Below are 27,624 nucleotides of genomic sequence, written 5' to 3'. Positions count from 1 at the left end.
AGCATCAAATTAGAAACGGCAAAATCTGAAATAACTTCCTCAATTTTGCAAAAACATTTTTACACTTGAAGTGGTTTTAGGTTTTTCTAAAAAGAATTAACGCACCAAAGAGAAGATGAGAACATAAAACCATGCAGACGTTCTGACGTAGCGATCGCTCCCATCCACTGTGAGTCTGTGCCTTACCAGAGCCACCAAACCAAGAAGTCCAAACCTGTCATGCAAATTTTGAGTGAACTTTTAAAATGCTACAAAAAAGGAAAACGTTTCTATCAACTGGTTTAGAGCAAACCTGTTCCAGATGTTGACGCTACGCACAGCTGTAATAAACAGGAAGTGGAGGCTGGCACTAGCATGAACACATCTCAGAAAAATAGAGGCTCCTCCACTCCAAGATGGCCGTCTAGTGCCTCTGGTAAGGCAGAGACCCGTCGTGGATGGGAACGTTACTTATTCAGTAAACTTGTTTCCATTTCCAGGTTGGCGCATTAACTCGACCTCCAGACAGTGTAAAAATGTTTTTACGTGAATGAAGAAGTTTAATTTTGTTGTTTCCATCAAACTTTTCTTATGAGATGTTTCAACATGTGGATAAAGAGAAGTTGCATGGAGCTGGACCTCAGAGGAAAGTTTGGATGGATCCGTACCATGAAGAATCAGAACCTTCTGAAGGAAGGAAACAGTTCAACCTGGAACTAAACATCTGACTAGAAAACATTTAGATTTGATCACCAGTTTACTCAGAATCAGAGGAATCTCTCTGGTCCTTTTCCTGCCTGATTTCTGCGACATTCAGGAAACTCCTCAGAGTGTCGTGAACAAAACTCCGACACTGAACTTAACAGGAACAGTGGAGCAGCGGAGAGACGCCTGAACTGGAGGACGGAAACAGATCGTTAGTTCTGCCGATATTTGGCAGGAGCAGAAAATGTGTCTGAATGAGACACACCTATAGAAACACACATCCAGAGTCAGCGGCACCGCTGGGTGAGACGCTGAATAAATGATCAAGCCTGAGTAACAACACCGACTATAAAACCTCCTTATTACCATAAAGAGCCTCTGAATCAATTGAAAACAATGACTGTAATTAACAGGAGCAGAAACATTTTTCTTTTGCTTCCCAGCACATCGTCCTGCTCCGCTTGGCTCCTTTTAGCAGCGTTTTAATTAGAATCTGGCTCCGTGAACGAGGAAAGCTGCTGCCGCAAAAGCAAAGGAGACGGATTAGCAGAGCTGCTAACAGCTGATGATGTCATCATGCTGTCTGGATGCTGAGCTGTTAGCATGTTAGCATGAGACTGGCATCCAGCAACAGTCAGAGGCCTGTTCAGATTCGCTGTGATACTGACTGCTACAGGAGCTCCTTCCTGCCCACAGCATCACCGTCAACAGATGATTTATTAACCTTTAACCTCCATCTATCCAACCAGGACAGACTCATTTCTCCCACTTTGGAGTAAATAAAGTATTTTAAATTGAGTTATTCATTAAAATCAGTTTTCTTGTTTCTGCTGTGATTAATTTATCTGCAGAGCGCCGGCCGCTGCAGCTGAGGTCCTGCACTTAGTGGCTCCATTTCCCATCAGGCATCAATTATTTCAGTGTAAATAGTCATTTGTAAAGTGATAAGTTGTGTCAGTGAAAACGAGAGCTAATGACTCTGTATCTGCTCGTCTCTCTGCGTGGCGTCGAACGGACAGCCGGATGAGTTTAACGCTGCATTAGGAGAATTTAGCAAACGTCAGAATAAACTTTCTGACTCAGCTGTTTTCCTCCTCTGTCCAGTGACTAAAAGAAAAATAAACACTGAAAAAGTTCCCAAAGTATTTCTGGTTCAGCGTTCATTCAAAGCGTTCTGCTGAACTGCAGGACTCAAAACTCCTTCAGCAGAAATGAGACAAATCCCTCAAAGCCTAAATACTGAGCCGGATTAAAACTGCTCATTTCTGCTGCAATAATTATGTGACTGGATATTATGACCGACGTAACAATCTGGGGTCAGTTTAATGGAGAGTTGAAGAGGAACTTAAAAAGAGATTTTCTCTGCCAGGATAAATAAGACAAATTAAAACCTTCACTCCACTTTCTCTGCCCTGAACAGCAGATCATGGATTATTATTGGAGCACATTATTAGTCCTATCATAGAAGCTACAGCTGGTGAATGAATGTAGGACAGTTTTCCAGTCACAGCTCATGAAATCTTGACCTTAAATGTTTCATGCAGGTGAATCACTGAGACAGGCCTCCAGTCCATCAGGGGGCGACAGAGAGACAAACAGGACAGACAACCATCCACACACCGAGGGGCCCGATGAGGACGGAAGTGATAAAATGTCAGGTCACGAGGTTTCAAGACGTTCGTTTTCAAAAATCCTTCAGTCAGTGTAACCGTCCAGCTGCAGTAACATTGGGATGTTACTGATGACCGAACATCAGGATGTTACTGATGACCGAACATCAGGATGTTACTGATGACCGAACATCAGGATGTTACTGATGACCGAACATCAGAATGTTACTGATGACCGAACATCAGGATGTTACTGATGACCAGTCATCAGTAACATCCTGATGACCGGACATCAGGATGTTCGGTCATTTGGTTTAAACCCAGAGAGGAACGAAAGTCCCAACATTTCCAAAGAGTCTGAACGTTCATGTTGCGTTTTACCCGACTTTTACGTCATAAACATGAGACAGAGCGCCGGCGGCCATCTTTACCGCCGTAAATAGAGCGCCGGCGGCCATCTTTACCGCCGTAAACAGAACGCCGGCAGCCATCTTTCTCTCATAGTTCAATGCAACACATTTTGTCATAATCTCACACAAACCATCATTCTTACACAAAATGAATAATCTGGGGCCGAACTCTGACTCCTGAGGGACGCCACAAGGATTTTTCAAACCTGCTGAAGAGCAACTGCCCCTCATGTCACAATATTCATCCAATCATTTCCTTTATCCTGAATCCACTGTGCTGCCAACTTTACACTGTGATTAACGACGTCAAAATCGATTATAAAATCAATGAAAACTTGGATCATCTGACACCAATGGACCCAAAGCAACTGTAGCATAAAACAGAGAAACATTCAAGGGGTGTAAATACTTTTTCAGTCCATCGTAGCACCCTGACGTTTCATCAGTCATTTCCCAGTTCAGCGGAAACATTAATAAAAGCGTCGCTGCAATACTATAAAGCATAATTGGAATATAGTGGAGATCCTGGGAGCCAAGTGGTGAATTTTGATTTACCACCAGCTATGCAGAAATTCTGCTAAAGCAACATGAAAACTCTTTCCTTCCTGCCTCCTCTGGAGCTTTAATCCCATCTGAACGAGCCGGAGCGCCGGTGGGGCTGCGGGGCGGCGCTGGTGGGGCTGCGGGGCGGCGCCGGTGCAGCTGCGGGGCGGCGCCGGTGGAGGCGGCGCCGGTCACACAGCACACCTGGTCACTGCAGCCATCACTCCTCACACAACCACAGAAATGACCAAACATCCTGGAAGTATCAGAGAATGTTTCCATGTTTCATGTCCAAAACGTTCCGATGCAGAGCTCTGAAAAATAAACATCAGCCCCCCTGCTGTTTTCTCTCCATGAAATATTTTGCATAAACAACAAATGACAAAACCAAACAGCAAAACCTGTTTTCATAACATAAATGTACTTTATGAAGAACTCCTCAGTTCTGGGTGAAGCAGGAATCTCACCCTAAACCTGTAGATTAACTTTCTGCTGCCAGAGAAGAAAATCTAATGAATCCCTGACCATGATACTGCCACCACCATGTTTGACTTCAGGTCTGGTGTTTTTTGGAAACTCTTCTGGGTCGATCAGGTTGAGTTGCTTTCTAAGGTCTTTGAACGACTTCATGTTGAAACGATTCTTCATCCAGTAATTTAACTAAATGAAGTGAAAAATGTTTTATTCAAATTGATATTAAAGTTATTTTAACGATCTGAAACGTTCAGGTTTTCCACATGATGACCAAACAGGAAATCTTTTAGGTTTTCAGTTCAGTCCGGGTTGGATGTTCTGTGGATCCTGACCAGCGGGTCAGACGGATCGTCTTCATGTCAAATGCATCTGACCTTTTGACCCCAGAGACATTTGGGTCAGAAACCAGACGGGCTGCTGGACTGTCCTTCAGCCTCCGACACGCCGAGGCGACCCCGAGCGCCAAAACACCAGGATGAGAAACAACAAACAACAAACACAAAGACATATTCAAAACTCCTGGAAGTCAGGAGACTTTTAACAGAAACAAAATGATTTTTTATTTTTCAGATCTTTAAACTGTTTTTGTCTCACGTTTGATGGCGGATCAGACGTTGCTATGACGACGGGTGTCACATAAAACCTGCAGAACCAGGATTGCTTCTCATACTTCCCATGATTTCTCTGTGTGTTCATAATCATGTCCAGATCATTAATCTTTAATGTTGTTTATTTAAAGGGCCAGCCACAACAATTAGCATAAATACTCCAGTCTGCATGTTAATGAGCCACATTTAGCCACACAGGCTCTTTTCTGTCTGCAGTTCTTCTCAGGCTCATCTTATAAAATCCACATCATCAATAAAATAGGGCAAAACAACATTGGAAATTAATCTCAAACCAGAGATAATCATGTATGTAAATGCAGAACCTGATCTGTATCAAAACACAGAATTATCCATCAAGAGCTTTAAAAGAGGCTTTTAGGTTCGTATGATAATAATAAAACCAGGAAACATTAGAGATCAGTGTAGCACTTCAATCCTTCATAATGTGTTGCTGTGACAAAAACAACTTTAACAGTAAAAGTGTGAGGAGGTTGGAGAGCAGCAGATAACAGTCTGTGAAGGAAAGCAGAACTAAAACTGTCTGACATTTCTGGACAACTTTCCCCTAAAATCACTGCTGCTTCCAAACTGCAGAAGGTTTCTTTATGTTTCCCCTGAGAGTCTCACCAATAAAACCGACAGACAGGAAAGTTTCACACTTTGGTTTGAAACAAAGTGACTCTTCAGCAGTTCATCATGTGGAGCGATAAAAAAACAACCAGGAGCCAAAATCCAGGTTTTCTGATCAGCTGTAAAGTTCTTGTGGTTTCTGTCCACCTTTCACTGTTTCCAAAAGTAGAAAAATTACAGCTCACGTTAATTTATTCATGTCATAAAGTTTGGTGTGAGGTGGTGAGGCAGACGCTGAGGATCCAGGTAGATGTGAAGAAAAGACAACTTTCATGAGAAACGTCCAGAACAAACAGTCCAGGAAGCCGGGCAGCACGGCCGAGCCGACACCAGGGCTCGTCGCCGGTAGCAACCGGTTACACTATGGAGGAGACGGACTGGGCACACCGACAACGATCACAGGAACGCCAACTTAGACAAGGACCCGACAAACACACAGAGACACAAAAACACATAGAGACACAAACACACACAGACACAAACACACACACAAGGTAATCAGGGAACGAAACGCAGCTGGGAACTGATCAAAGGGAGACAGGACAACATGGAGACTCAGAAACACAAAAAACTCAAAATAAACAGACAGAAAAACGGAACATGACAATTCAAGGAATTTTCTATAAACACAATTTAAATAATGCAATGATTCCACCTGCAGTTATGGAAAATATTGTTTTAAATATAACTTTTTAAATTTAGGGGCAGGATCTGATCAGCAAACTTAAACCGTTTACTGTGGAAATACAGCAATGCATTCTGGGTACACAGTGGAGAACCTGAGAGGAAACAAGTCGGTCTTCACCACTTCAAAATAAGAGCATGAATATAAACCACAGATCTTGATCTTTATTTAAATTGCCAGATTAATTATAATTAATCAGGAAAAATTTATTTAGAGGAAGTTAAATAGGTTAAATGTTTTCAAAGTTTGTAAAGATGCTAACGCGCTGAGCAAAGCTAATCTGCTAATGTTAGCGCATTAGCATCAGTGTGTTCGCCTGAGGAAGAGATGATTTGGTGTTTAGTTGTAATAAAGCATAAATATTTATTCTGCTGTGTTAGTTTTCACACCTCTACTGAACCTGACAGCTCTGGCCTAGTTAAAGTAACAACTGATCACACAGTTTAGAAGCTATTTTTATTCACAGAACCTACTGATCATTTCTAAATGTAATATTTCTTTAGCTTTCTTGGGGAAACACTGAGCCGTTACTGTGGAACAGCAGCTTTTACTGGAGCGGAGAGATTTGAATTTATCAGCACAGGAAGCAAAATCATAAGAGCCTTTAATGGATCTCATGTTCTCCACGGTTTAAATCCTCCCTGTTTGCTTTCTTAATGCTGCGTTTTCAGGCCCGAGACTAAAACAGAGAAAAGCTTCATGAAGTGAACATAAAGTAGCCAATGAATGCAGCCATCAGTCTGTGATCCTGCAGAGTGGAAGAAAACATGCTAACAGGAAGGAGAAACACAAAGATGCTGTTGCAGCTCACAGAGCATCTAATGGTCTTCCTGCAGTGATGAAGGTCACGTAGCTGCTTCTGTAACCCACTTAAAGTTAATGAGCTGCGAAACTCTGAGACGTTTCTGTGAAGAGGCTGGATGAGCTTCAGCAAAATATTAAATACTGTTGATGGGACTCAGTTTGTTTTACCTCCCAAATAAATATGAAGGGCGACAAAATGAACCGACTTCCTTAAAAACATCTCTAATGCTGCCAAACAGCGAGGGGCAGGAACCCGTCTGTCTGTCCCTCCATCCCTCCATCGCTCCTCACCAACATCCTCATCCTCCTCTGACTGAGTTCTACGCCCAGCTGGAAGTCACAAACGGACTCTATCCACCCAACAGAACCGCAGCGACCCGGTTTGGGCCGGCGGTTGGCCTCAGCGGGTCAAGAGGGGACAATGTGGACACAGTTCTTATTAAAATAAAACGGCAGCATATTCCATGAATCCAGCAGGAAATGAGGGAATCAGGAGATTATCACAAGTTACTAATAATCTTAATCTGAACTCAAACCAAGAACAGAACCGTTCAGAACCGGTCAGAACGGGTCAGAACCGGTCAGAGCGGGTCAGAGCGGATCAGAACCGGTCAGAGCGGGTCAGAACCGGTCTTACCTGATGCTCTGGGTCTCCAGTATGTCCGGGTCCGAGGCGTTGAGTGACGCCACGAAGCTGCCCACTGGGATGTTCTCCATCCTGGTGACCAGCAGGGGGTCTGGGAAGAAGTCCGGTCCCTCGTTGACGTCCTCCACTGTGACGTGGATGGTTGCCGTGGAGCTGGGCCCGTAACCGACGTCGGGAACCAGAGGATCCTCGTTCTCCACTCTGATGAGGAGCGTGTGCAGCGCCGCGGTCTCGTAGTCCAGAGGCTGAGGAGGAGAAACGTTTAAAGGTTTGGTTTTATCCCTGACATGCTGGAGCAGACTCACCTTGACCACCGACAGCATCCCTTCGTTGTTGTCTGGGTTGGTCTGGACCTCGAAGCTCCGTCTGGGATCTCCGCTGATGATGGAGTACGTGGCTCGCCAGGCGCCCGTGGCCGGGTCGTCCCGGTCGTCCACCGTCAGGTTGACCACGACGCCTCGGGAGCCCTCATGCACACGAGCCTCAAACTGAGGAGAGAACCGGAGAAAAACAAACTGCTGGGCCTGAAGGCTTGGTTCTGGTTCTGGTTCTGGTAAAGACGGTGCTGGAAATTCAGAACTAAACCTGGATTTCAACAATATGAAAAATGGCATCATAGAGAAGATTACATAGTGGAATCAATCAAACATTATTTTAAAAGTGAAACGTTATAAATTAATTATTCACAGAGATTTTGAAAAATGAAGCCCATTTTTCTCTTTTATGACTAAAATAATCCCAATTATTGTGTAAATTTGAGGCCAGCTTAGCGACAGCAGAGCGCTGCTGTTTCCGTGTTTTAGCCTGAATGAATCAGGAAACTTTGGATGAAAACATCCAGAGAAAAAACCTCATTCAGAAACTTGACAGGTTTTTACATTACTTGTACATATTTAGTTTTTTTGGGAGATGGGGATTGTTCAGACTGTCGTCTTTAAGCTACTGAATGTCAAACCTTAATGGACAGAGAGACAGACGGAGAGAAAAATGGAAAATGTGAGACTTTCTGGAGTCAAATCCCAGAAAAGCCTTCAGTGTAGCTTTAATTCCCTGACAAAACACATCAAGCTAAATAAACAACTGTTCACAGCCAGAGTCTGTGTGTGTGTGTGTGTGTGTGTGTGTGTGTGTGTGTGTGTGTGTGTGTGCGTGTGTGTGTGTGTGTGTGTGTGCGTGTGTGTGTGTGTGTGTGTGTGTGTGTGTGTGTGTGTGTGTGTGTGTGTGTGTGTGTGTGTGTGTGTGTGTGTGTGTGTGTGTGTGTGTGTGTGTGTGTGTGTGTGTGTGTGTGTGTGTGTGTGTGTGCGTGTGTGTGTGTGTGTGTGTGTGTGTGTGTGTGTGTGTGTGTGTGTGTGTGTGTGTGTGTGTGTGTGTGTGTGTGTGTGTGTGTGTGTGTGTGTGTGTGTGTGTGTGTGTGTGTGTGTGTGTGTGTGTGTGTGTGTGTGTCAGAGCCATTACAGTGTCACAGCTTACAGTGTAATCTTTCAGACACAGAACCGGCTGTTTAAAGATGCCGTTGGTCCGGCCCAGGTTGTGTCTCCTGTCACCCTCAGCATTGTTGTTCCACAGATTACCTCTCACTGCTTTACTTGCTCTGTGCATTTATCTGAGGAGAGACCAACATTGATTTCTCCTCTTCTCTTTCTTTGCCACCTTCACTATTCATTGAAAGCTGCTTAAGAAACCCTGAGCCACTTGCAGGCCAGAGGAAGGAAGGCGTCGTTCCAACGAGCTGCACCGTCATCAGGCCTTTTGTCCTGCAGGTCTGCTGCTCTCCAACATGATCTCTACAGTAGAGCTGGTTCAAAACTCACTGCTAAAGCAGGAAACAGCAGGATGCAGAACGTACTGCAGTGGTTGGAGGGTCAAACATTACAAACTGTAATTTGGTTATTTATTCTGTCAGAAGAGAACAAAATGGAGGTTCACTCTTCAAATTCATATTTTCATTTATGAATATTTAAATAGCAAGATAAAAATTAGCTAATTTTCAAATTCACTTCCTGATAAGCAGAGCTGGACTACCAAAATAAAAGCTGAGTCTCCTGAACACCAAATTGCTTCGTGTCACTTCATCGTTTCTGTGCTTATAGAGACGATTATCGATGGATCTGCAGAAACAGGATGGAGCAGCGCCAACGGATTCAATCTCAGCTTTTATTTTGATAGTCCAATTCTGCTAATCAGGAAGGGAATTTGAATATTTATATCTCAATATTCATCTGAGAGCTGAACTGTAAATGTTTGACTTTATAAATTTAGTGGGATGCAGCCATTGAGTTTTAACAATGGCAGCAAAATGCATCACATGCCACAGCTGTATTCCCCTCTGAGCCTCAAACACAACGTCTGAGTCCAGTGTTCACACACACACACACACACACACACACACACACACACACACACACGCACACACACACACACACACACAGAGAAACACACACACACACACAGAGAAACACACACACACACACACACACAGAGAAACACACACACACACACACACACACACACACAGAGAAACACACACACACACACACACACACACAGAGAAACACACACACACACACACACACACACACACACAGAGAAACACCCACACACACACACGCACACACACACACACACACACAGAGAAACACACACACACACACACACACACACACGCACAGAGAAACACACACACACACACACACACACACACACACACAGAGAAACACACACACACACACACAGCTCCAGTAGCTTCCCAGTCTGGTTTAATCATGCGGTGCAGCCATGCGGATGGAGCGAACCTTCATTCTGTGCTGCAGCCTCTGAGCCTCTGCCCTGCTGCTGATAAGCCCCAATTCCTCCTGCAGCACAAAGCGCCCAGTCACCTGAAAGACCAGGAGGAAATGACTAACGACTAATCAGAGCACCTGGCCTGGAATGACTTGAACACATTAAGAGGAGAGAAGCTGGTTGGTGGAGAACCAGAACTGGAGCTTTGGATCGACTTTTATCGCCGTTTCTGGTTTGTTTGCAACAAGCCTGGAGAAGACAGAAAACGACAGCAATGGCTTCAAGCAAAGAGAGGAATCTGAATCGACTTCCATTCATGTCAGCCTCTTCGTTTCTCCCTGACCCGACATTAACCGGGTCGCCTGATCCACCGGGACCTGGACCCCACTTCCACCGAACCCCCGACCCGCAGGGTGAGGTCTAAACCAGGCAGCATGACACACACACACACACACACACACACGCACACACACACACACACACACACACACACACACAGCTGCTGAGAGGAAACCATCAACAGTAAAACAACCAGCTGCTCCGTCTGATTTCCAGGTTTTCCGGCTTTTTGACGTCGACGAGACACAAACATAAAATACCAACAAAGTGGATATTAAAACATGAAAACATCCTACTTATTACAAATAAATCAGAAAACTGGTTTAAAATCTGTTTCAGTGATTTAAACACAGAGATGGTAAAAATAGCAGCAAAACTTTAACACATTTTTATTCAAGTAAAAGTAAAAAAAATACCCAAAGAAAAACTAAAGAAAACATTTTATCAAATGTCTTGGTTTATGAAATATTTGGTGGTTTTACACATTTACATGGAGTGTTCCACAAATAAGCAATAAAATGTCATAAACTGTTTTATGACATTTTATTATTTATGCTATTTTACTGATGGTGAAAATATTCTGTCTGCTGCTAATAAGTTCCCATTTCTGGGCTCAACTTATATGATCATAAATACAAGAACATAAATCCACTGATCAACAGATAAATGTTGGACTTGGTCCTCATTCAGGTTTTCTCTCCAGAGTTAAAGGTCAGGTCAAAGGTCAGGCCAGCCTGGCTGGAGGTCACCGGATGATGGAAATGTTTTAATAAAGTTCATGTTCAGCCATTCATGGAAAGTAATCTGAGTATCTGAGCCTCTACAGCCGATTCGTCTCCAGATGCATCAGGCCTGGCAGAAAAACCTGAAATCCCGCCCCACACGTTAACGGCCTCTTGTTCCTCTGATCTGCCTGTCAGTGAAAACCCAACAAACAAAACCCTCCGTGTTCATCCCGACTCAGAAACATCCCACATTCTGGCCAGAGGAGCAGCAGGAACACCGTGAAGCTGGAGTTATTTCCTGGTGGAAGCTGTCAGGTCGGGTTGTGAATACAGATGGCGGCAGTGAAAGGCAGCTGAGCAGCTGTTCATTTGTCCTAATGGAAACTACTTTGTGACACGTCCCTGCTGGCCCAAACATTTTCCATGACAGGAACACACAATGTAAGAACCCATCACATTAAATTCCTCTGAAAAGATGTTTGGACAAGAATGGAGCCGAGCAATAAACCGCCTGTCCTCCTGAGTTACCTGGGTCTAACCGTCTCTCTCTCCGTCTGTCCCGACGTGTTTCTACCAGTCAGCAGAAAGTCAGAGGAGAAGAAAACCTCTCAGATGCTTCAGCTTCCAAAAATATGCAACACGATTTCCAACCTTTCACTCTGCATGTCTGGTTTTTCCTTCAGAGCGCTGCGTGGTTGTCAAGGTTACCAGTTTGCAGAGAAAACGTTCTCTGATTTTCTGCTGTCCTCGTCAATGTGGAGTCCCTCAGGGTCCAGCTTTAGGCCCCATTCTGCTCTTCTCTTCATCACTATGCGGACGACAAGAGATGGACTGTTTCTCAGTCGACTGTCCAAATGCTCGATCACTTTTTTTAATTTGAAAAAGCGAAAACAGAAGTGATGGGCTGCGTGTGGCGTGTTATGATAGCTGTTGCTGTTAGCCATTAGCTCCCAGTTTATCAGCTTCCATCTTTACCTCCGTACACAGAGCGCTGCGGCGGCCATCTTTACCAGCGTACACAGAGCGCTGCGGCGGCCATCTTTACCACCGTACACAGAGCGCTGCGGCGGCCATCTTTACTGGTACAGAGAGTAAAGATGGCTACGGTCTTTTTCTGCAGGCCATAAAGCGTTCACACAGAAGTCTGGTTGCGATTGTATGTAATTAGCAGCAGGAGCGATCAAGCAAAACAAAGAATAAAATACAATTATTTCAGGAAAAGATTTTTCACCCAGACCTGATTTAGGAACAAAGAGTCCAGATAACAGATGTTAGACTGATCATCTCTAATCTGGATGCTAAACTGAAAATTTTAAGTTGAGAATGATTTAATAAATAAAATCCACAAATTAAAGAAGAATCCTGTTTGTTTTTTTTAAGAAATGTTCATGTTTTAAGCAGCTTTTCTCTTCCTGAAGCAGGTTGGTTTCATTACGTTTCTATTCCTGAAAGCAGAGTTTCTCTCCTCTCTGTCCTTTCAAACCCAAATAAAAACACAAACCTTCACTTCTCAGCCTTTGGTTTTAATCCTGCATCCAGGGAAGGTGTCTGGAGATTTAATGAGCTGACCTGTTCACTCTTTCTGTATTTCAGCTGCTTGTTTCCAAACACAGCTGTGATGAGCCTGACAGCTCGTTTACAACGTGACATGCCAAGTCATGTTTCTCAGAGGAGCTGCTAGCATCACAGTCTGATAAGTTACATTACAGATACATGAGCAGCAAGCAACAGTTTGATCCAGTTACAGAAATCATTCAACTCTGAAGAACCTGGTGGCATCCGGCAGAATAAAACCGATAAATTATACTTTGTGACTTAATGACAAAAATATTCAAAAGTTTTTACACAAATTTCTTGTTCAGATTGTTTCTGTCCTGAAGATGAGCCGTTCTCTGCTCTGTGCTCGGGTTAAAACAGCGCCCTCTCCAGTTCGCTTTTGGATCATTCTGTTATTTTGTATTTTTGTTTTTGTCCAACTGCTCCTCCGTCTCACCGCCGCAAAGACTCCAGTGAAAACGGGAAGCAGTGTAAAGCCTAGACTGATCCGTGACTCGTCAACAGGAATATCGCCCCCTGCAGGACAGGTGGATCACTGCGACGCGTTTTCTCCTGGTCATTGTCCAAAAGAGGCTGCAGAAAAACTGAGAGGCTGAGAGATACAGAGCAAAAATAACGGAGTGAGTGAGAGTCCACGGCGTTTGAGTGACAGAACGATAAGCTCCATCACGCCGTAGTTATGAGCCGCCGGGGCAAACGGCATACAAGCTGCAGGATGAACGGAGCCGGGAGCCGCAGACCAGAAATCAGGACATCGGTGGATAAGGAGGAATGAAATAACAGGAGGTGACGCCTAAAGGGGAAACGGGCCGGAGTTCAAACATCTGGGTTCTGGTTCTGAATCAGCCAGAACAAAAACCTGGAGGAAAAACGCAAAGTTCAACAGGAATCAGCAGCGATTACAGATTTCTGAGAGTTTGGCATAAAATCCTCTGTAACGTTACGATACGCAGAACTGATCTGTTTTCAGGAGGAAAGGATGAAACCAAACCTGGAAACGAAACGGAAAATAACTGAAACTAGAACCTGAACAACCTGCAGATTGTGAGCAGGAGTCTGTTCTGCTGGACGGGCAGGAAACGGTTATTATTGATCTTATTTCTTTATATACTTTAAAAGTGTTAAAACTCTGTAAATCTGTTGTTACTCCCGACTTTCACTGGGCAGAATAATAAAGGCTGTTTCTATTCTTTTCTATTTTTTATTCATTAAAAGCCTACTAAGCTGACTTAATGTCATATATTTAAACAAACATTTTTTTGTTTAAATATAAACTGATGAAATTTAAATTTAAATAAATTTTCTCTCCAGACGTTTGAAGAGAAAAATGGTTTGTGAATCAAATCGCTGGACATTGAGTGGTCGTCTGTTTAAAAGGCTTCCTGGCTCATCAGAGTGATGCAGCAGGTGATGCAGCAGGTGATGCAGCGGCTGCATCACCTGCTCCACATGCTGACGGCCATCAGGTGATCCACGGCGGCTGAAGGTGTTCAGGGACGGAGCAGGAGCTTAAGGCCTCCACCTCTTGTTTTATGAAAGCTCCACTCCTCCACGCTGCTGAACGGATTTACCCCCCAGTGAGAAATGAGGGCATTAAGACGGAAACGCTGCAGAGCCCTGTGAGCCGGAACATTTTACATCTGAGCCGCGCTCCTTACAAGCTCCCCTGATACCTCCATGCATCACAGGAGGCTGCAGGGGGCGGCCGGCCAAACGGCCATGAGTCTGACAACATGACGACAGCTGTGGGCATTTCCATTAAAAACACAGAGTGCTACAGCTGCACCTCTGGGTGCAGGCGGTGTCCGGCTACCAGGCCTCATTCCTTCCTCACCTCCAGCACCAAACGAAAGGATTAAGAGGGACAAGAAGAAAACAGCAAAATGGGCAACTTTGGACAGATTTCACATGAGGCAGCACAAAGTGGCAACAGCTGCCACTTTATACGAGTTATAATCCCAGACAGGCCTCTGGGGGAATCAGTTAGCTTGTTAGCATTGCACCTTTTCCTTTAGCTTCTGCTGACTGAACAAACCAGAACAACAAACACTGTTAGTCCAATTCCTGCTTCAACACGCCTCGGTTCTGCTCATGTTCTGATCCGATCTCCAAACCTCCAGCACAGACCGCAACGACCGAGAGCGACGCTTAAAGGCGAACGTGTTCTTTACTCCTCCAAGACTCCTCCAATACACATCAAACATGGCATTTCAGCAGCGTTCCCATTGTTCCCACAACGTTCCCTCCATGTTCCCTCAGTGTTCCCACAGTGTTCCCTCAGCGTTGGAATGCGACCTTCCCACAGCATCCTCCCAGCGTTCCCATTGTTCCCACAGTGTTCCCTCAGCGTTCCCACAGTGTTCCCTCAGTGTTCCCTCAGCGTTCCCACAGTGTTCCCTCAGTGTTCCCACAGTGTTCCCTCAGCGTTGGAATGCGACCTTCCCACAGCATCCTCCCAGCGTTCCCATTGTTCCCACAGTGTTCCCTCAGCGTTCCCACAGTGTTCCCTCAGTGTTCCCACAGTGTTCCCTCAGCGTTGGAATGCGACGTTCCCACAGCATCCTCCCAGCATTCCCATTGTTCCCACAGTGTTCCCTCAGCGTTCCCTCAGTGTTCCCTCAGCGTTCCCACAGTGTTCCCTCAGTGTTCCCACAGTGTTCCCTCAGCGTTGGAATGCGACCTTCCCACAGCATCCTCCCAGCGTTCCCATTGTTCCCACAGTGTTCCCTCAGTGTTCCCTCAGCGTTCCCTCAGTGTTCCCACAGTGTTCCCACAGTGTTCCCTCAGCGTTGGAATGCGACGTTCCCACAGCATCCTCACAGCATTCCCATTGTTCCCACAGTGTTCCCTCAGCGTTCCCACAGTGTTCCCTCAGTGTTCCCACAGTGTTCCCTCAGCGTTCCCACAGTGTTCCCTCAGCGTTCCCACAGTGTTCCCTCAGTGTTCCCACAGTGTTCCCTCAGCGTTGGAATGCGACCTTCCCACAGCATCCTCCCAGCGTTCCCATTGTTCCCACAGTGTTCCCTCAGCGTTCCTTCAGCGTTCCCACAGTGTTCCCTCAGCGTTCCCACAGTGTTCCCTCAGTGTTCCCACAGCGTTCCCACAGCGTTCCCTCAGCGTTCCCACAGTGTTCCCACAGCGTTCCCTCAGTGTTCCCACAGTGTTCCCTCAGCGTTCCCTCAGCGTTCCCTCAGTGTTCCCTCAGCGTTCCCTCAGTGTTCCCACAGCGTTCCCTCAGTGTTCCCACAGCTGCCACTCAAGTCATTTTACCAAGTCACGTTTCAACTCTGAGTAAATTCACGGTAGATGCCGTCGTCTCTGGTTTCTATAGCACTTCTTTTCTGTCGGAGGATTTTTAACAGAGTGATACCTCTGTATTTAAAAGCTTTGCTGTCAGGAAATCTCTGAAGTTCACTTGTTTGGTTCAGACCAACAGATTTGGTTTCATCTTGGGCTTTTCTACAAATGAACTATAATTTGTAAACAAAACCTCACATCTTTGCTCCCATTGGACAGAAATGCTGGGGGCGGGACAAAGCACAGCCCAGGAAGTAAACAAACTGAGTTTCTGTTGTCACACCACAAACTCCATTCTGAATGTGAAGAGAAGCTCAATCAGCTTTCATGATGTGATATTTCTAAAAGCTGCTGCAGCTGAATTATTAGTCAGAATCGTCAATATTAGAAAAACAAAAACACAAATGTTGCGTTTATGTTTCCATGAACAAACACAGAGAGTTTGTTGACCTTGACCTTTCCCTCCCTGGGGGTCAGAGGGTGACAGCAGAGCATCCTTACCAGAGGGTGGGTGAACTCTGGGGCGTGGTCGTTCTTGTCTGTGATGGTGATGGTGGCCGTGGCGGTTCCTGTCAGGCCCACCTCACTTCCTGCCATGTCCTTGGCCACGATCTCCAGTTCATACGTCGTAGTTGGGAGAGTCTGCAGGAAAAACACAGGCAAAGTTTAAAAAGGAGGAAAGAAAAATCCAGAAAGCAAAGAAAAAATAACTGCAGCACAAAGATGAAGCATCATCAGGATCCATAATGCTTCATATTAATCTTCATTAGCTAGTCTCTGCATAGAGGAGTGGGATTATTTGTGTCTCCAGCAAAACATCAGAATCGTAGTTTAAATAAAAACATGAAGAGCAGAAAAGGGAAAAAACACTGAAAATAAAACAGAATCAGAACCACAGGAAGGTTCATCAGAACCTCAGAGAAACGGAGCTGAAGGATTTTATTCTGCTGGAAAAAATGACAAAATACCCTCCAGAATTTTTATTTCCAACGTCTGACGATCGTTTTCCTCAAAGGCAAAGTCTGAAAGAACAAGAATGAAAACGAGACTGGAGGACAAATAAGGTCTGTCTGTCCATCCATCCATCCATCCATCCATCCATTCATAGCAAAAACACCAATTTGAATCCTGGATCTGCAGCATCCAAAGCAGAGACAGAAATAATTCACAGTTTCAGAGAAAAAGGCCTGAAGATGAAAACATGACACTATAATTCACACGTTCATTTGTAAAACATTTTAAAACCTTGTATCATTTTTGTTATAGTTCATAATTTTGTGCTGCTTTGTGTTCATGCATCTCATCAAATCCAATAAATAATCTAAAGTTTGAAACGTGACAAAATGTGTCAAATCTCAAAGGATTATGAATTAGTTTGGAAGAGGCTGGAGAAACAATAAATAATATTGTGTGTGTGTGTGTGTGTGTGGGTGTGTGTGTGTGTGTGTGTGTGTGTGTGTGTGTGTAGGATCCTGTTTTCCCTGAATTGATGAAACTGGAGTGCAAAAAGACAAATTAGATATTCAATCCATTTTCTGGTCTGTCAGCATTCATAATCCATGATAAAACTGGAGAACTGTAGCTTTGAAAAGCGTTGGGGATTTATAACGATCAGAGCAGCGATAATAATTTGTTTGCATAATTTACTTCTATTAGAAATGTTAACTGATGAATAAATAAGAGTGGAGAAGCCAGAAGTGATGCTGGGATTCTGGACTTGTGGGCTGGAAGCCTCTGCAGAAACATCCTCAGTCTGCTGCTCCCAGAGCAAACACACACACACACACACACACACACACACACACACACACACACACACACACACACACACACACACACACACACACACACACACACACAAACACGCACACACACACACACACACACACACACACACACACACACACACACACACACCATCACTATCCACATCCTGACAGAGAAATGAAGAAATAATGATTCTGATGTTTGTCACAATGAAAAACAGAGGAGAAAATAAAAGAAAATATTATTTCATGGGATCATCAGAAGAGAATCTCCTCGTTTCTTGAATCGGCGCCCAGTTTCAGGACGTTGGTAATAAATGTGGAATATTCCAGCTGTTGGCTCCATTATGATGAATGTTAGCTTAGATTAGCCGTGTATAAATTTAAAGGTGTTTATGTTTGACTTCCTGTAACCCCAACAGCTGATGTGACTCATATGAAGCGTCTCTTCGTATCTCAGCTCCTCAGACAGTCAATCAGATTATTGCTGATGAAACTGATAAGCAGCTGAGAGACCAGGATACTGTCAGCCTCAGTGTGTGTGTGTGTGTGTGTGTGTGTTTATCAGGGACATGTTTATCTAACTTATTCCTCTGAACAGTTTCATCTGAGGCCGACAGCCGAGGATTTAATAATCAGGGGATGAAAATACAGGAGTGAAGTTTAAAGACTTCATCAGATGAAGATGAAAGAAAATCTGATTTATTTTCAATAAAAACTGAAATATTTGATGCTGTTTGATCTAATATTTTACCACTTAGACTAAAAATAGAAGAATTACTAAAAGGGAAAAACTCAGAATATTCTTAGAGAATATATAATGAGAATTCACTGAACTGATTTATTTAATAGGATCCACAGGAAACGTTCTGACCAATCACAGCTCAGCATTTAACTTCACATATTAATTCAATCAATTAAAAACATTAATGATACTTAAAGTAAATTAAGAAACAAAAACTAATATAGAAAAACTATGAATGATATAAAATTATTTAATAATAAATGATCCATCCATCGTCCATCATTCATTAATTCATTCATTCATTAATTCATCCATCCATCCATCATTAATTCATTCATTCATTCATCATTCATCCATCCATCATTCATTCATTCATCCATCGTTTCTTCCTTTCCAATCTTTGCACAACATTTAACTTTAAGTTGATCCTAAACACACAAAAAAGAAAATGAATTAAATATTTAACATCAAACAAAATAAAACATCAAAAATTTAAATGAATGTATTTTTATGATGCACTGTAAATTCTAAGTGTTTTAAATTGTGATTAAATGAAACTGTGACATGTATAAACATGTAATAAAGTAACGTTGACTCCTGGCGGCTCTCCAGCCGTGAGCAGGTGTTTCCATCACACCTGCTGCGCCCAACAACACACTCCAGCTGGCAGATGGTGCTCCACAGACCTGTGAGTTTATTAACTCCATGCACACAATCACACACCAATGCACACGTGTCAGCTTTGCAGCGCTCCAACACACACACACACACACACACCTGAGCGTTGATGTGGCCTGCAGCTGCAGCGCGGCGAGGCTCGGGGAGCGCTGCGGTCTCTCTGCTGTCTCAACACGTGGAGCGCAGACTCCTCCAGCGACTGACAACGTCTTAATGAGCCTTTCCAAAGTCTCAACTCAATTATAAAGTCTCCGGCACCGTCTGGCCGGGAAGGAGGCTGCGGTCCGCTGCAGAGCGGGCGGAAAGCAACCGGGAATTTTTCCTCCAGACGTTAAAAATTTCTGGCAGATTGTGATAGAGATCCTTCCTTCAGACGTGAGGATTTGTCAGAAACGCCTGACTGACCCGTTAGCAGCTCACAGTCGGTGGAAATAACTCTTTAATATTTTAACAGAACCCTCGTCCTTACAGGCACCCTGGGCAGGAAGTCTAAGAATCCTTCAATTAAATTTATCTCTTAATGGCAGCAGCACAATCTCACAGGGAAAAATGTTGAAAAACCAAATAATCAGCAAAGCTCATCTGAGAAGAAATTCCTGACAAACAGAAAATGAATCCAACGTTTGGCTGGCAGAGAAATCATTAAACATTTTGTATAACTATGCAGTAAAACTGCAGCAGCCAGTAAGACATTTATCTAAAGAAAGTGGTTAATAATGAACCAAGTTTAAAGAATGGATACATTATGAACCTGATTTTCAATAAAAAACATCACTTTTATTCCCCCAAAGACGTTTTATTTAGTTTGATTGAAATGGAGGTAAAATGTAAAAGATGTGACCTCTGACCCCGAGGACCTGACTACACAGACAGTAATTGATTGTTAATTTCAATCAATTAATTCTATAGATTTGCACGGATCACATATTGTTTTAAATACGTCCTGAGCAGGAACCTTTGTGTTCCCGTGTTTCTGGTACACGACTAAACCTGTCGGACCGCTACGTCGCTAACAGCAGCCATGGAGCGGCTTCTCTCTGGGTCCATTCTGCTTCACTTCCATCGGACTGGAAAAGACTATCGCTGTGTTCAGGTTGAGCTAAAATGAGTTAGCCTGTTAGCGAAGCCAGGCTAGCGCGAAATAGCATCGCAATGCTAAGCATGTAGCATCATAGTTGAGTTAGTTATTCAATACTTTAGCAGCAAGAATGGTTTTGAGTAGAAAATGTTGCTAATTGTTGCTTCCTGCCACAAACTAGCAGATAATCTTTTTATTGCTTGTAGATATTTTGCTTTTTGGAGATTGAAGGTTTTTTCTCCAACATACAGAGAAACGGATAGAAAAATGTAAAGTATGTTAAATAAATGGCTCATTGTGAACAGCCTGCAGTTAAACAATGATCCAACGGGAACGTAATATTTAAGGAGAAGATGGATGGAGACAGTCCGTTTCTGCCCTGGAAGAGAGAAAAGACGAGTTTCCAGGTTTGGTTGAAATGGAGGGAAACTGCAGAGGCAGGAAAACGGGAGAGAGAGGGAGAGAGAGAGAGAGAGAGAGAAAGAGCGAGAGAGAGCATCCTGGCGCTGCAGGTCCACTCCGGCTCTCTGAAAGGTTTAATATTCTAATCAGATTGTGGCTCCTTTGTTCTGCTGAAGCTCCAGCTGTTCTTCATCTTCAGGCCGTTTTCAAACCACCATGATGGTGACAGGCGTTAAAAGCCTGAAAAGTTACATGAAGAATCAATTCATCTGCTCTGAATTTCTACATCTCATTGATTTTCTCTGGTTAAAATTCAAACCTTTAAATCGAAGATTCATATTATGTTTAAGATCTTAACTCAGGTTTTTTCCTGCTTGGACGACTCGCTTCAACGTATTAAATACTAGATGTACTATAAGAAAAGTTTTGTTCTGTTTTGTTTGTTGGGTTTGTTTCCCATCAGTCAGAGTCAAAGCTGATTGGTCTGAAAAACAGCAGCAGCCCTGATATTCATAAAGTATAAAAACTCAAAGCATTAATAACTGAGCTGCTGTCGGACAAACTGAGGCAGAAAAACGACAAGATTTACTCTGATTCCTGAGAATAACAGCGACAAACTGAGGAGAAACACAAATATGTGTCTGGAAACGATCACGATACGTTTATCAATCAACCACAACAAAAGAGATCAAAAAAACAGACGAATCAGTGGAGAAACAGGAAGAGGAGGAGACAGAGGAGCTACAGGTGAGCCAATCAGGAGGCGAGGAACAGCCGGCGAAAACCACGGATTTATGAAATATTAATGACAAACAGAAAGGAAAGTAAATGCACAAATAAAGAAGAGAGTAAACTAAGAAACAACTGTCAGAAATAATAAATAAAGATCTAGGAAAATTAATAAACATCAAAGAAATGCTGAAACTTAAGCATATAGAATAATAATATTCTGCTATAATGTTCAACCCAACAGCTGCATTTAAAAATAAATCTCCAGAAATCAGAGTTAAAAATATGAAGTTTCCTCCAGGATTGTTCAGATTTAACTCCGTCTGTCATCACATGACCTAACAGCAGGATGCTGATCCACCGTAAACATGAGATGAGTGTACTAATGTTGTCGCCATGGTTACCGCGGTTGCTTGTTAGCTAATGCCAGGAATAAACCCAATCCTGTTTCACTTCACTCAGAAGTTGTGCTCATTGTTTCTTTCAACATATTTAGAATAAAACTGAGCAGCTGGACGGTTCAGTGAAGGAAAACGTTTCTGTCTGACAGGAATCAGACCGGCCAATCAGAGTGCAGAGTCGTTGGTCTGGTTCTGGTTCTGGTTCTGGTGGGTTTCTCCCGACTCTCCTGTCGTCTGTTAATAAATTTATCCTCCTCATCAGGAAATGTCTGACGGTGTTTGTGTTGATCCTCAGACATTCAAACTTATTTCTCACTTTGATGCTTTTTTAGTCTATAATCTGAAATAAACCTGCAGCAGCTGATCGTTTCCAACACATCAGAACAAAAAACCACTGAGCTCAGAAGTTCCTGAAACACAAAGAAAAACTTCTCAACTTCCCACATTTTTATTTTATTTATTTCCCCCACCAGGGGGTCTTTTTGTGGCTCTAGTGTCCCTTATTTAACAGCAGGCTGACAGGAAAGAGGGAAGGAGAGGGTGGAAGACATGCGGCAAATGTCGTCAGGTCCGGGAATCGAACCCGCGACGGCCGCGTCGAGGACTGAGGGCCTCCAGACGTGGGGCGCGCTGCCCTCTACGCCACCGGAGCACGCCCCAACTTCCCACATTTTAACAATTTAACTGCCTTCAACTCGACTGAATGTCATGAAAATAAAAAGTTTCCCGTCCACAAACAACCAGATTTTTATTACAGGAATAAATATTCATATTAAAGATAGATGGTCAATTTTTCACATTTATTACAAACATTTTGTAATAAAATGCTATTAATGTTCAACCCAACAGCTGCATTTAAAAATGAATCAAATCATGAATAAATCCAACAGCTGCATTAATTTCCAAATGAAGCTAAAATGAGATGAAGCATCTAAAGCATCAGAGCTGATCGAACGTCTAACAGCCTTAAAACACGGATCATATTTCAAATAAAGATATTTCAGCTCATTTTGTAAACTATTCACAGCCTGCGCTCCTCTGAGTCGCTGCAACAGAAATCCTCCCTGAGGAATCGGAACCAGCAGACGAGAAACTGGGCCATGCCTTGACCTCTGACCCGGCGCTCGGTCCTCCTCCCTGGTGGGTTTCTGCTCCAAAATGTTCCAGGAATTTCAGAAGAGCATTAAAACTGGGGCAACAGCAGGAAACACAGACCTGGAATCAAACCCACAACTAAATAAAACACTTTGAAAAACTGGGACTGAGAAGAGAAACTACAAAAACACTAAAATTTATAATAAATGATCTGATCAGCAGTATGAAGTTTAAGCTCCGCCCACCTGTCAGTTCAAGACGTTTTATCCCAGAATACTTTACAGTAAAACGTCAACGACACGGTAACAAGAGGTAAAACTCAGGAAGTCACACAGCGAGCAGCTTGTTCAGCTTCCTGTTGCTCCTGCAGTTGCATCAAACAGCAACGCGACAGCAACGCCACAGCAACGCAACAGCAACGTGACGGCAACGTGACGGCAACGCCACAGCAACGCGACAGCAAGCATGCGGCAGCATACAACAGCCATACAGCAACGCCACAGCAACGCGACAGCAACGCCACGGCAACGCCACGGCAACGCCACAGCAACGCCACAGCAACGCCACAGCAACGCGACAGCAACGCCACGGCAACGCCACAGCAACGCCACAGCAACGCCACAGCAACGCCACAGCAACGCGACGGCAGCATCGCAACGCATACAGCAAAGCCACAACAGCATACAGCAACGCAGCAACAGCGCGACAGCAACGCGACAGCAACGCGACAACAATAGCGACGACGCATGCAACAACAGCGACAACAGCGTGGACAGCGCCACAGCAAAGCCACAGCAACGCCACGGCAAAGCCACGGCAACGCCACAGCGACAACAGCGTGACGACAGCAGCAACGCGACAGCAAGCGTGATGACAGCGCCACAGCAGCAAAGCGCCACAGCAACGCGACGGCAACGCCACAACAACGCGACAACAGCAGACAGCGCCACAGCGCCAGCAACTCCACAGCAACGCCACACAGCGGACGGCACTCCACAACAGCAACAGCAGCATACAGCAAAGCCACAGCAACGCAACAGCAACTCGACAGCAACGCCACGGCAACGCCACGGCAACGCCACAGCAACGCCACAGCAACGCAACAGCAATGCCACAGCAACGCAACAGCAACGCCACAGCAACGCCACAGCAACGCCACAGCAACGCCACAGCAACGCAACAGCAACGCCACAGCAACACCACAGCAACGCGACAGCAACGCGACAGCAACGCAACAGCAACACCACAGCAACGCAACTCAAAACAACTCAAAGCGAGTCGAGTTTCTGCAGCCGTCAGACGTTCAGAACGACGAGGCAAACGTTTCCTCTTCATCCAGACGCTGCTCATGCCTCGATTACACTGTTTTTCTGGTTCAGGTATTCATCACCTGCTGCACTCTGTCCAAACACACACACACACACACACACACACACACACACACACACACACACACACACACACACACACACACACACACACCACCATGCAGCAATGCTGTATTTCTGATGGTTTTTCTTCCTCACATTAAAAAGTTACTCATCAGTAAAGTTTCTGGTATTTTCTGCAATTTCATGGTTTCTTCTTAAACAGTCAAACAAAAACTGAAAGCCAATCAAGAATTCTTTCAGTTGTTAAGATGAAATCAAGTTGCATCAAATGGTCTAATCAAAGCCCATTTCTTTGCTATTTATTGTCTGAGACTTGGAGCCGTGGTGGTAAAAATAAAATTAAAGAAGAAAATTAATTAGCCATTGTGTCGGGATCAGAGAGCGCCCGCCGCAGGGAAACAAAGGATCTCAGCGCTCACTTCATGGAAAGACGGACGAGTCGAGTTCAAGAGTCTGGCTGCAGTGATTTCAGCTCCTCTGCAGAGAACAAGATGAATCGCTCAAATAATTCAGCGGGAAAGAGTTTCTACAAAATGCAGAGCGATTCAACATCCGTTCATCTGAAAGTTTCAGATGAACGGCTGAAGCTCAAAGCGTTGCCAGATCGGGTTCTCTGGTCCTGCTTCCCGTTTCCAGGCTGAGCTGCAGTCAGTTCCTCTCCGTTTGCTTCCAGCAGCTCGTCCTTCCACTAAGTTCACATATTTTAGAAACCAAATCAGATTGTTTCTACAGGAAGTGTGTCTGTTTCTCTCACAGCTGTTAGCAGCCATGATGGAAATTATGAAGGAGTTTCATGGCTTCCATCCATAACCACCTCCTGCAGATTTAAGAGCTGCACATAAATGACAACATGGCAGCAACATGTGGCTCGTCTGTCCTGGGATTACAGAGAATATCCAGCAGGAAGTAGACATGGACTCCTGGCTGGCAGCTCTCAAACACTCAGGAGCAAATTACACACACACACACACACACACACACATATATATATCTGGGCAGGAATATAATCTCATTAGCCCTTTAACACACAGAACGCCCAGAGGAACCGGCGCCCTGGGTTAGAGCCAGACAGCAGCTTCTGGGATGAAGAGGCAGCTTCCATGTGACAGGATGAAAGTTTTCAATCTAATGAATGAAAGAACAAAGTGAAGTCATGTGGGTCATGATGTTTGCTCATACATCAGTTTTTGGGTCAAAGGTCATACTCGGGGATTGGATCCATTTTTTGAGCTTTTGTATGAAAGAGGCTTCTGACCTCTGGACGACCCGGGAACATTTTCCTTAAACTCCAACTTCGTTCACCAAACAGTGGAAGGAAAATCGTCTCAGTGAGTCTCCATGAGGGAGGGCAGTGTGTTTCATCCGTCACCTCAGACCTTCATCACCTCAGACCTTCATCACCTCAGATCTTCATCACCTCAGACCTTCATCACCTCAGACCTTCATCACCTCAGACCTTCATCATCACCTCAGACCTTCATCACCTCAGACCTTCATCACCTCAGACCTTCATCATCACCTCAGACCTTCATCATCACCTCAGACCTTCATCATCACCTCAGACCTTCATCACCTCAGACCTTCATCATCACCTCAGACCTTCATCACCTCAGACCTTCATCACCTCAGATCTTCATCATCACCTCAGACCTTCATCACCTCAGACCTTCATCGACATGGCCGCCGCGTCAACATTGTTTGGTTAAAAGTCAAAAGAAACGTTTCAGAAATCTGAGTTGATCTTTACTGATCGAGACAACAACCAGAGGACAAGACGCTGCTTTACTTTGACTAGACATTAAAAACATCACACATTTTCTCCAGGGACAGGAAACGCGTCGACCTCCAATATTACAGTTCATCATGTGCAGCTTTACGGCCCAGCAGGGCGGCACTGACATCAGTTACTGGAGTTTTACCTCTAAAGGTTTTGACCTTTATGCCCAGCAGCATTCCAGCTAAATCTGCAGGATTTTCAATTCTTGTTTTTATCATTTTGTTTTGGCTGAAAAGCGTCCAGGTTTGCTCCGCTCCAGCCGTCCACTCTGACCTTTAACAGCCATGAAGCATCGTGTTTGTTTCCGTGTTAGCCGCAGCCCTGCGCCGCTCCAGACCTTTACCCCCCAGACTGCAGCTGAACAGGCCGAATATGATTATCTCATAAATCCTGGTAAAAATTAAAACCAGAATACGACAGAGAGAGAGGTGAGGAAAACACAAAGCAAAGAGATGTGAAATCTCACATCTTAAATTTAAACTTCAATTCATCTGATTTTTCTGAAGCTTTTAAAGAGTGGCAGTCAGAAAGATAAATGTTTTATATTCATGTCTCCTGCAGATAGAAACGCCAGACAGAGACCAGCTGAAGAGAAATATCAACATTTCTGCCTGAAACCAATCACAGCCGAAGCTCATTGGCTCTGCCACAGATTGGCTCCACCCACCACTGTCTTTGCCCAGCCCACTTTTTATTGGCTCATCCCACTAATCCTGACATTTTTAGGTGACCTTTGAACCCGTTGAAGTTCACATTCAGCTCCGTCTTCCTGGGAATTCAGTAGAAACAAAAATGAGTGAAAAAGTTTTTCTTCAGCGAAAACGAGGCCGGTTGATTCTGTCTTTCATTTTTTAAGTTTCCTTTCTGTTGTGCTGCTTCCTGCGTACGTTCAGGAACCGTCTCCATGGCGACGTCACGAACTCCTGCGTTGTTACAAAACGGAGGTTGACCAACCGCTAAAATCTGACGCCTCCATCTTGTTTCCATCTGGTGAAGAAGGAAGTTGCTCTCAGCGTCTTCAGAGGTTTTTGTGTGGTTTCCTTCAGTGGTTGTTGGTGCAGCGCCCCCACAGGCCAGGAGGGGAACAGGTTGGTTTGACTCAGAACCACAGCAGCTGGAGAAGTTCTGGTTCCAGTAGAACCGGGTCGACTGGACTATCAGAGGGGAAAATGCCCTCTAAATAAAGTAGAAAGAAGTTTAATCCGAGTTAAAAGTGTAGAAATGAGATGATGATAGGAGCAGCTACTCTTTAGCTCTTCAGTTCACCTCATTACCTTCCTGCTCCAAGGTGGGGGCCACGCTTTGCAGCGATGATCATATTTATCTTACCTCATCATGACCAATTAGTGGTGGGATGAAGCTGCTGCAGCACCGGTGTCCCTCAGGTCCCTCTGATGAGTCTGGGGGTAATTGGGGTCAAGGTTGGGGTCAAGCAGGAAGCAGCGGCCCGGTCTAATCCAATCAGCATCCGTCAGGCCACGCTCTAATCGCACCATTTACCCAGCAGTCAGACGTTATTAGGGCTGAAGCCGATCCTTACTGCAGTCGGATCCGCTCCGGGCGGAACACGGATCCGCTCCGGGCGGAACACGGATCCGCTCCGGGCGGAACACGGATCCGCTCCGGGTGTGACAGCACGGCGGACGTCCAAGTTTTTATTTAATGTTTTTTCCCTCCAGGGATCTTTTGTTGGTGTCCATTATATGACAGCAGGCTGACAGGACGGGGGAAGAGTTTCCTCTACGCCACCACGGCTCGTCTAAGTTAAG

General features: G+C 44.5%; 1 protein-coding gene across 6 annotated transcripts in view; it reads right to left on the bottom strand.

Annotated features, from left to right (window-relative positions):
• The window catches only part of cdh13 (cadherin 13, H-cadherin (heart)), a 237,492-nt gene that overhangs the window by 32,407 nt on the left and 177,461 nt on the right, over positions 1 to 27,624 (bottom strand). For 4 of the 6 annotated variants that reach the window (XM_044123866.1, XM_044123869.1, XM_044123868.1 and 1 more), the window contains 4 exons: positions 16,295 to 16,435; positions 9,887 to 9,970; positions 7,400 to 7,582; positions 7,086 to 7,339 (listed from right to left, as the gene is read on the bottom strand). In XM_044123866.1, the coding sequence (XP_043979801.1) occupies positions 7,086 to 7,339; positions 7,400 to 7,582; positions 9,887 to 9,970; positions 16,295 to 16,435 (662 nt within the window). The remainder of the gene's footprint in view (positions 1 to 7,085; positions 7,340 to 7,399; positions 7,583 to 9,886; positions 9,971 to 16,294; positions 16,436 to 27,624) is intronic. The other 2 variants (XM_044123867.1, XM_044123870.1) reach the window with 1 other exon arrangement.

The sequence above is a fragment of the Gambusia affinis genome, linkage group LG08, assembly GCF_019740435.1.
Source record: "Gambusia affinis linkage group LG08, SWU_Gaff_1.0, whole genome shotgun sequence".
NCBI lineage: Eukaryota > Metazoa > Chordata > Actinopteri > Cyprinodontiformes > Poeciliidae > Gambusia > Gambusia affinis.
The sequence above is the reverse complement of the archived record's forward strand: the minus strand, read 5'-3'. Positions and strand labels throughout refer to the sequence as shown.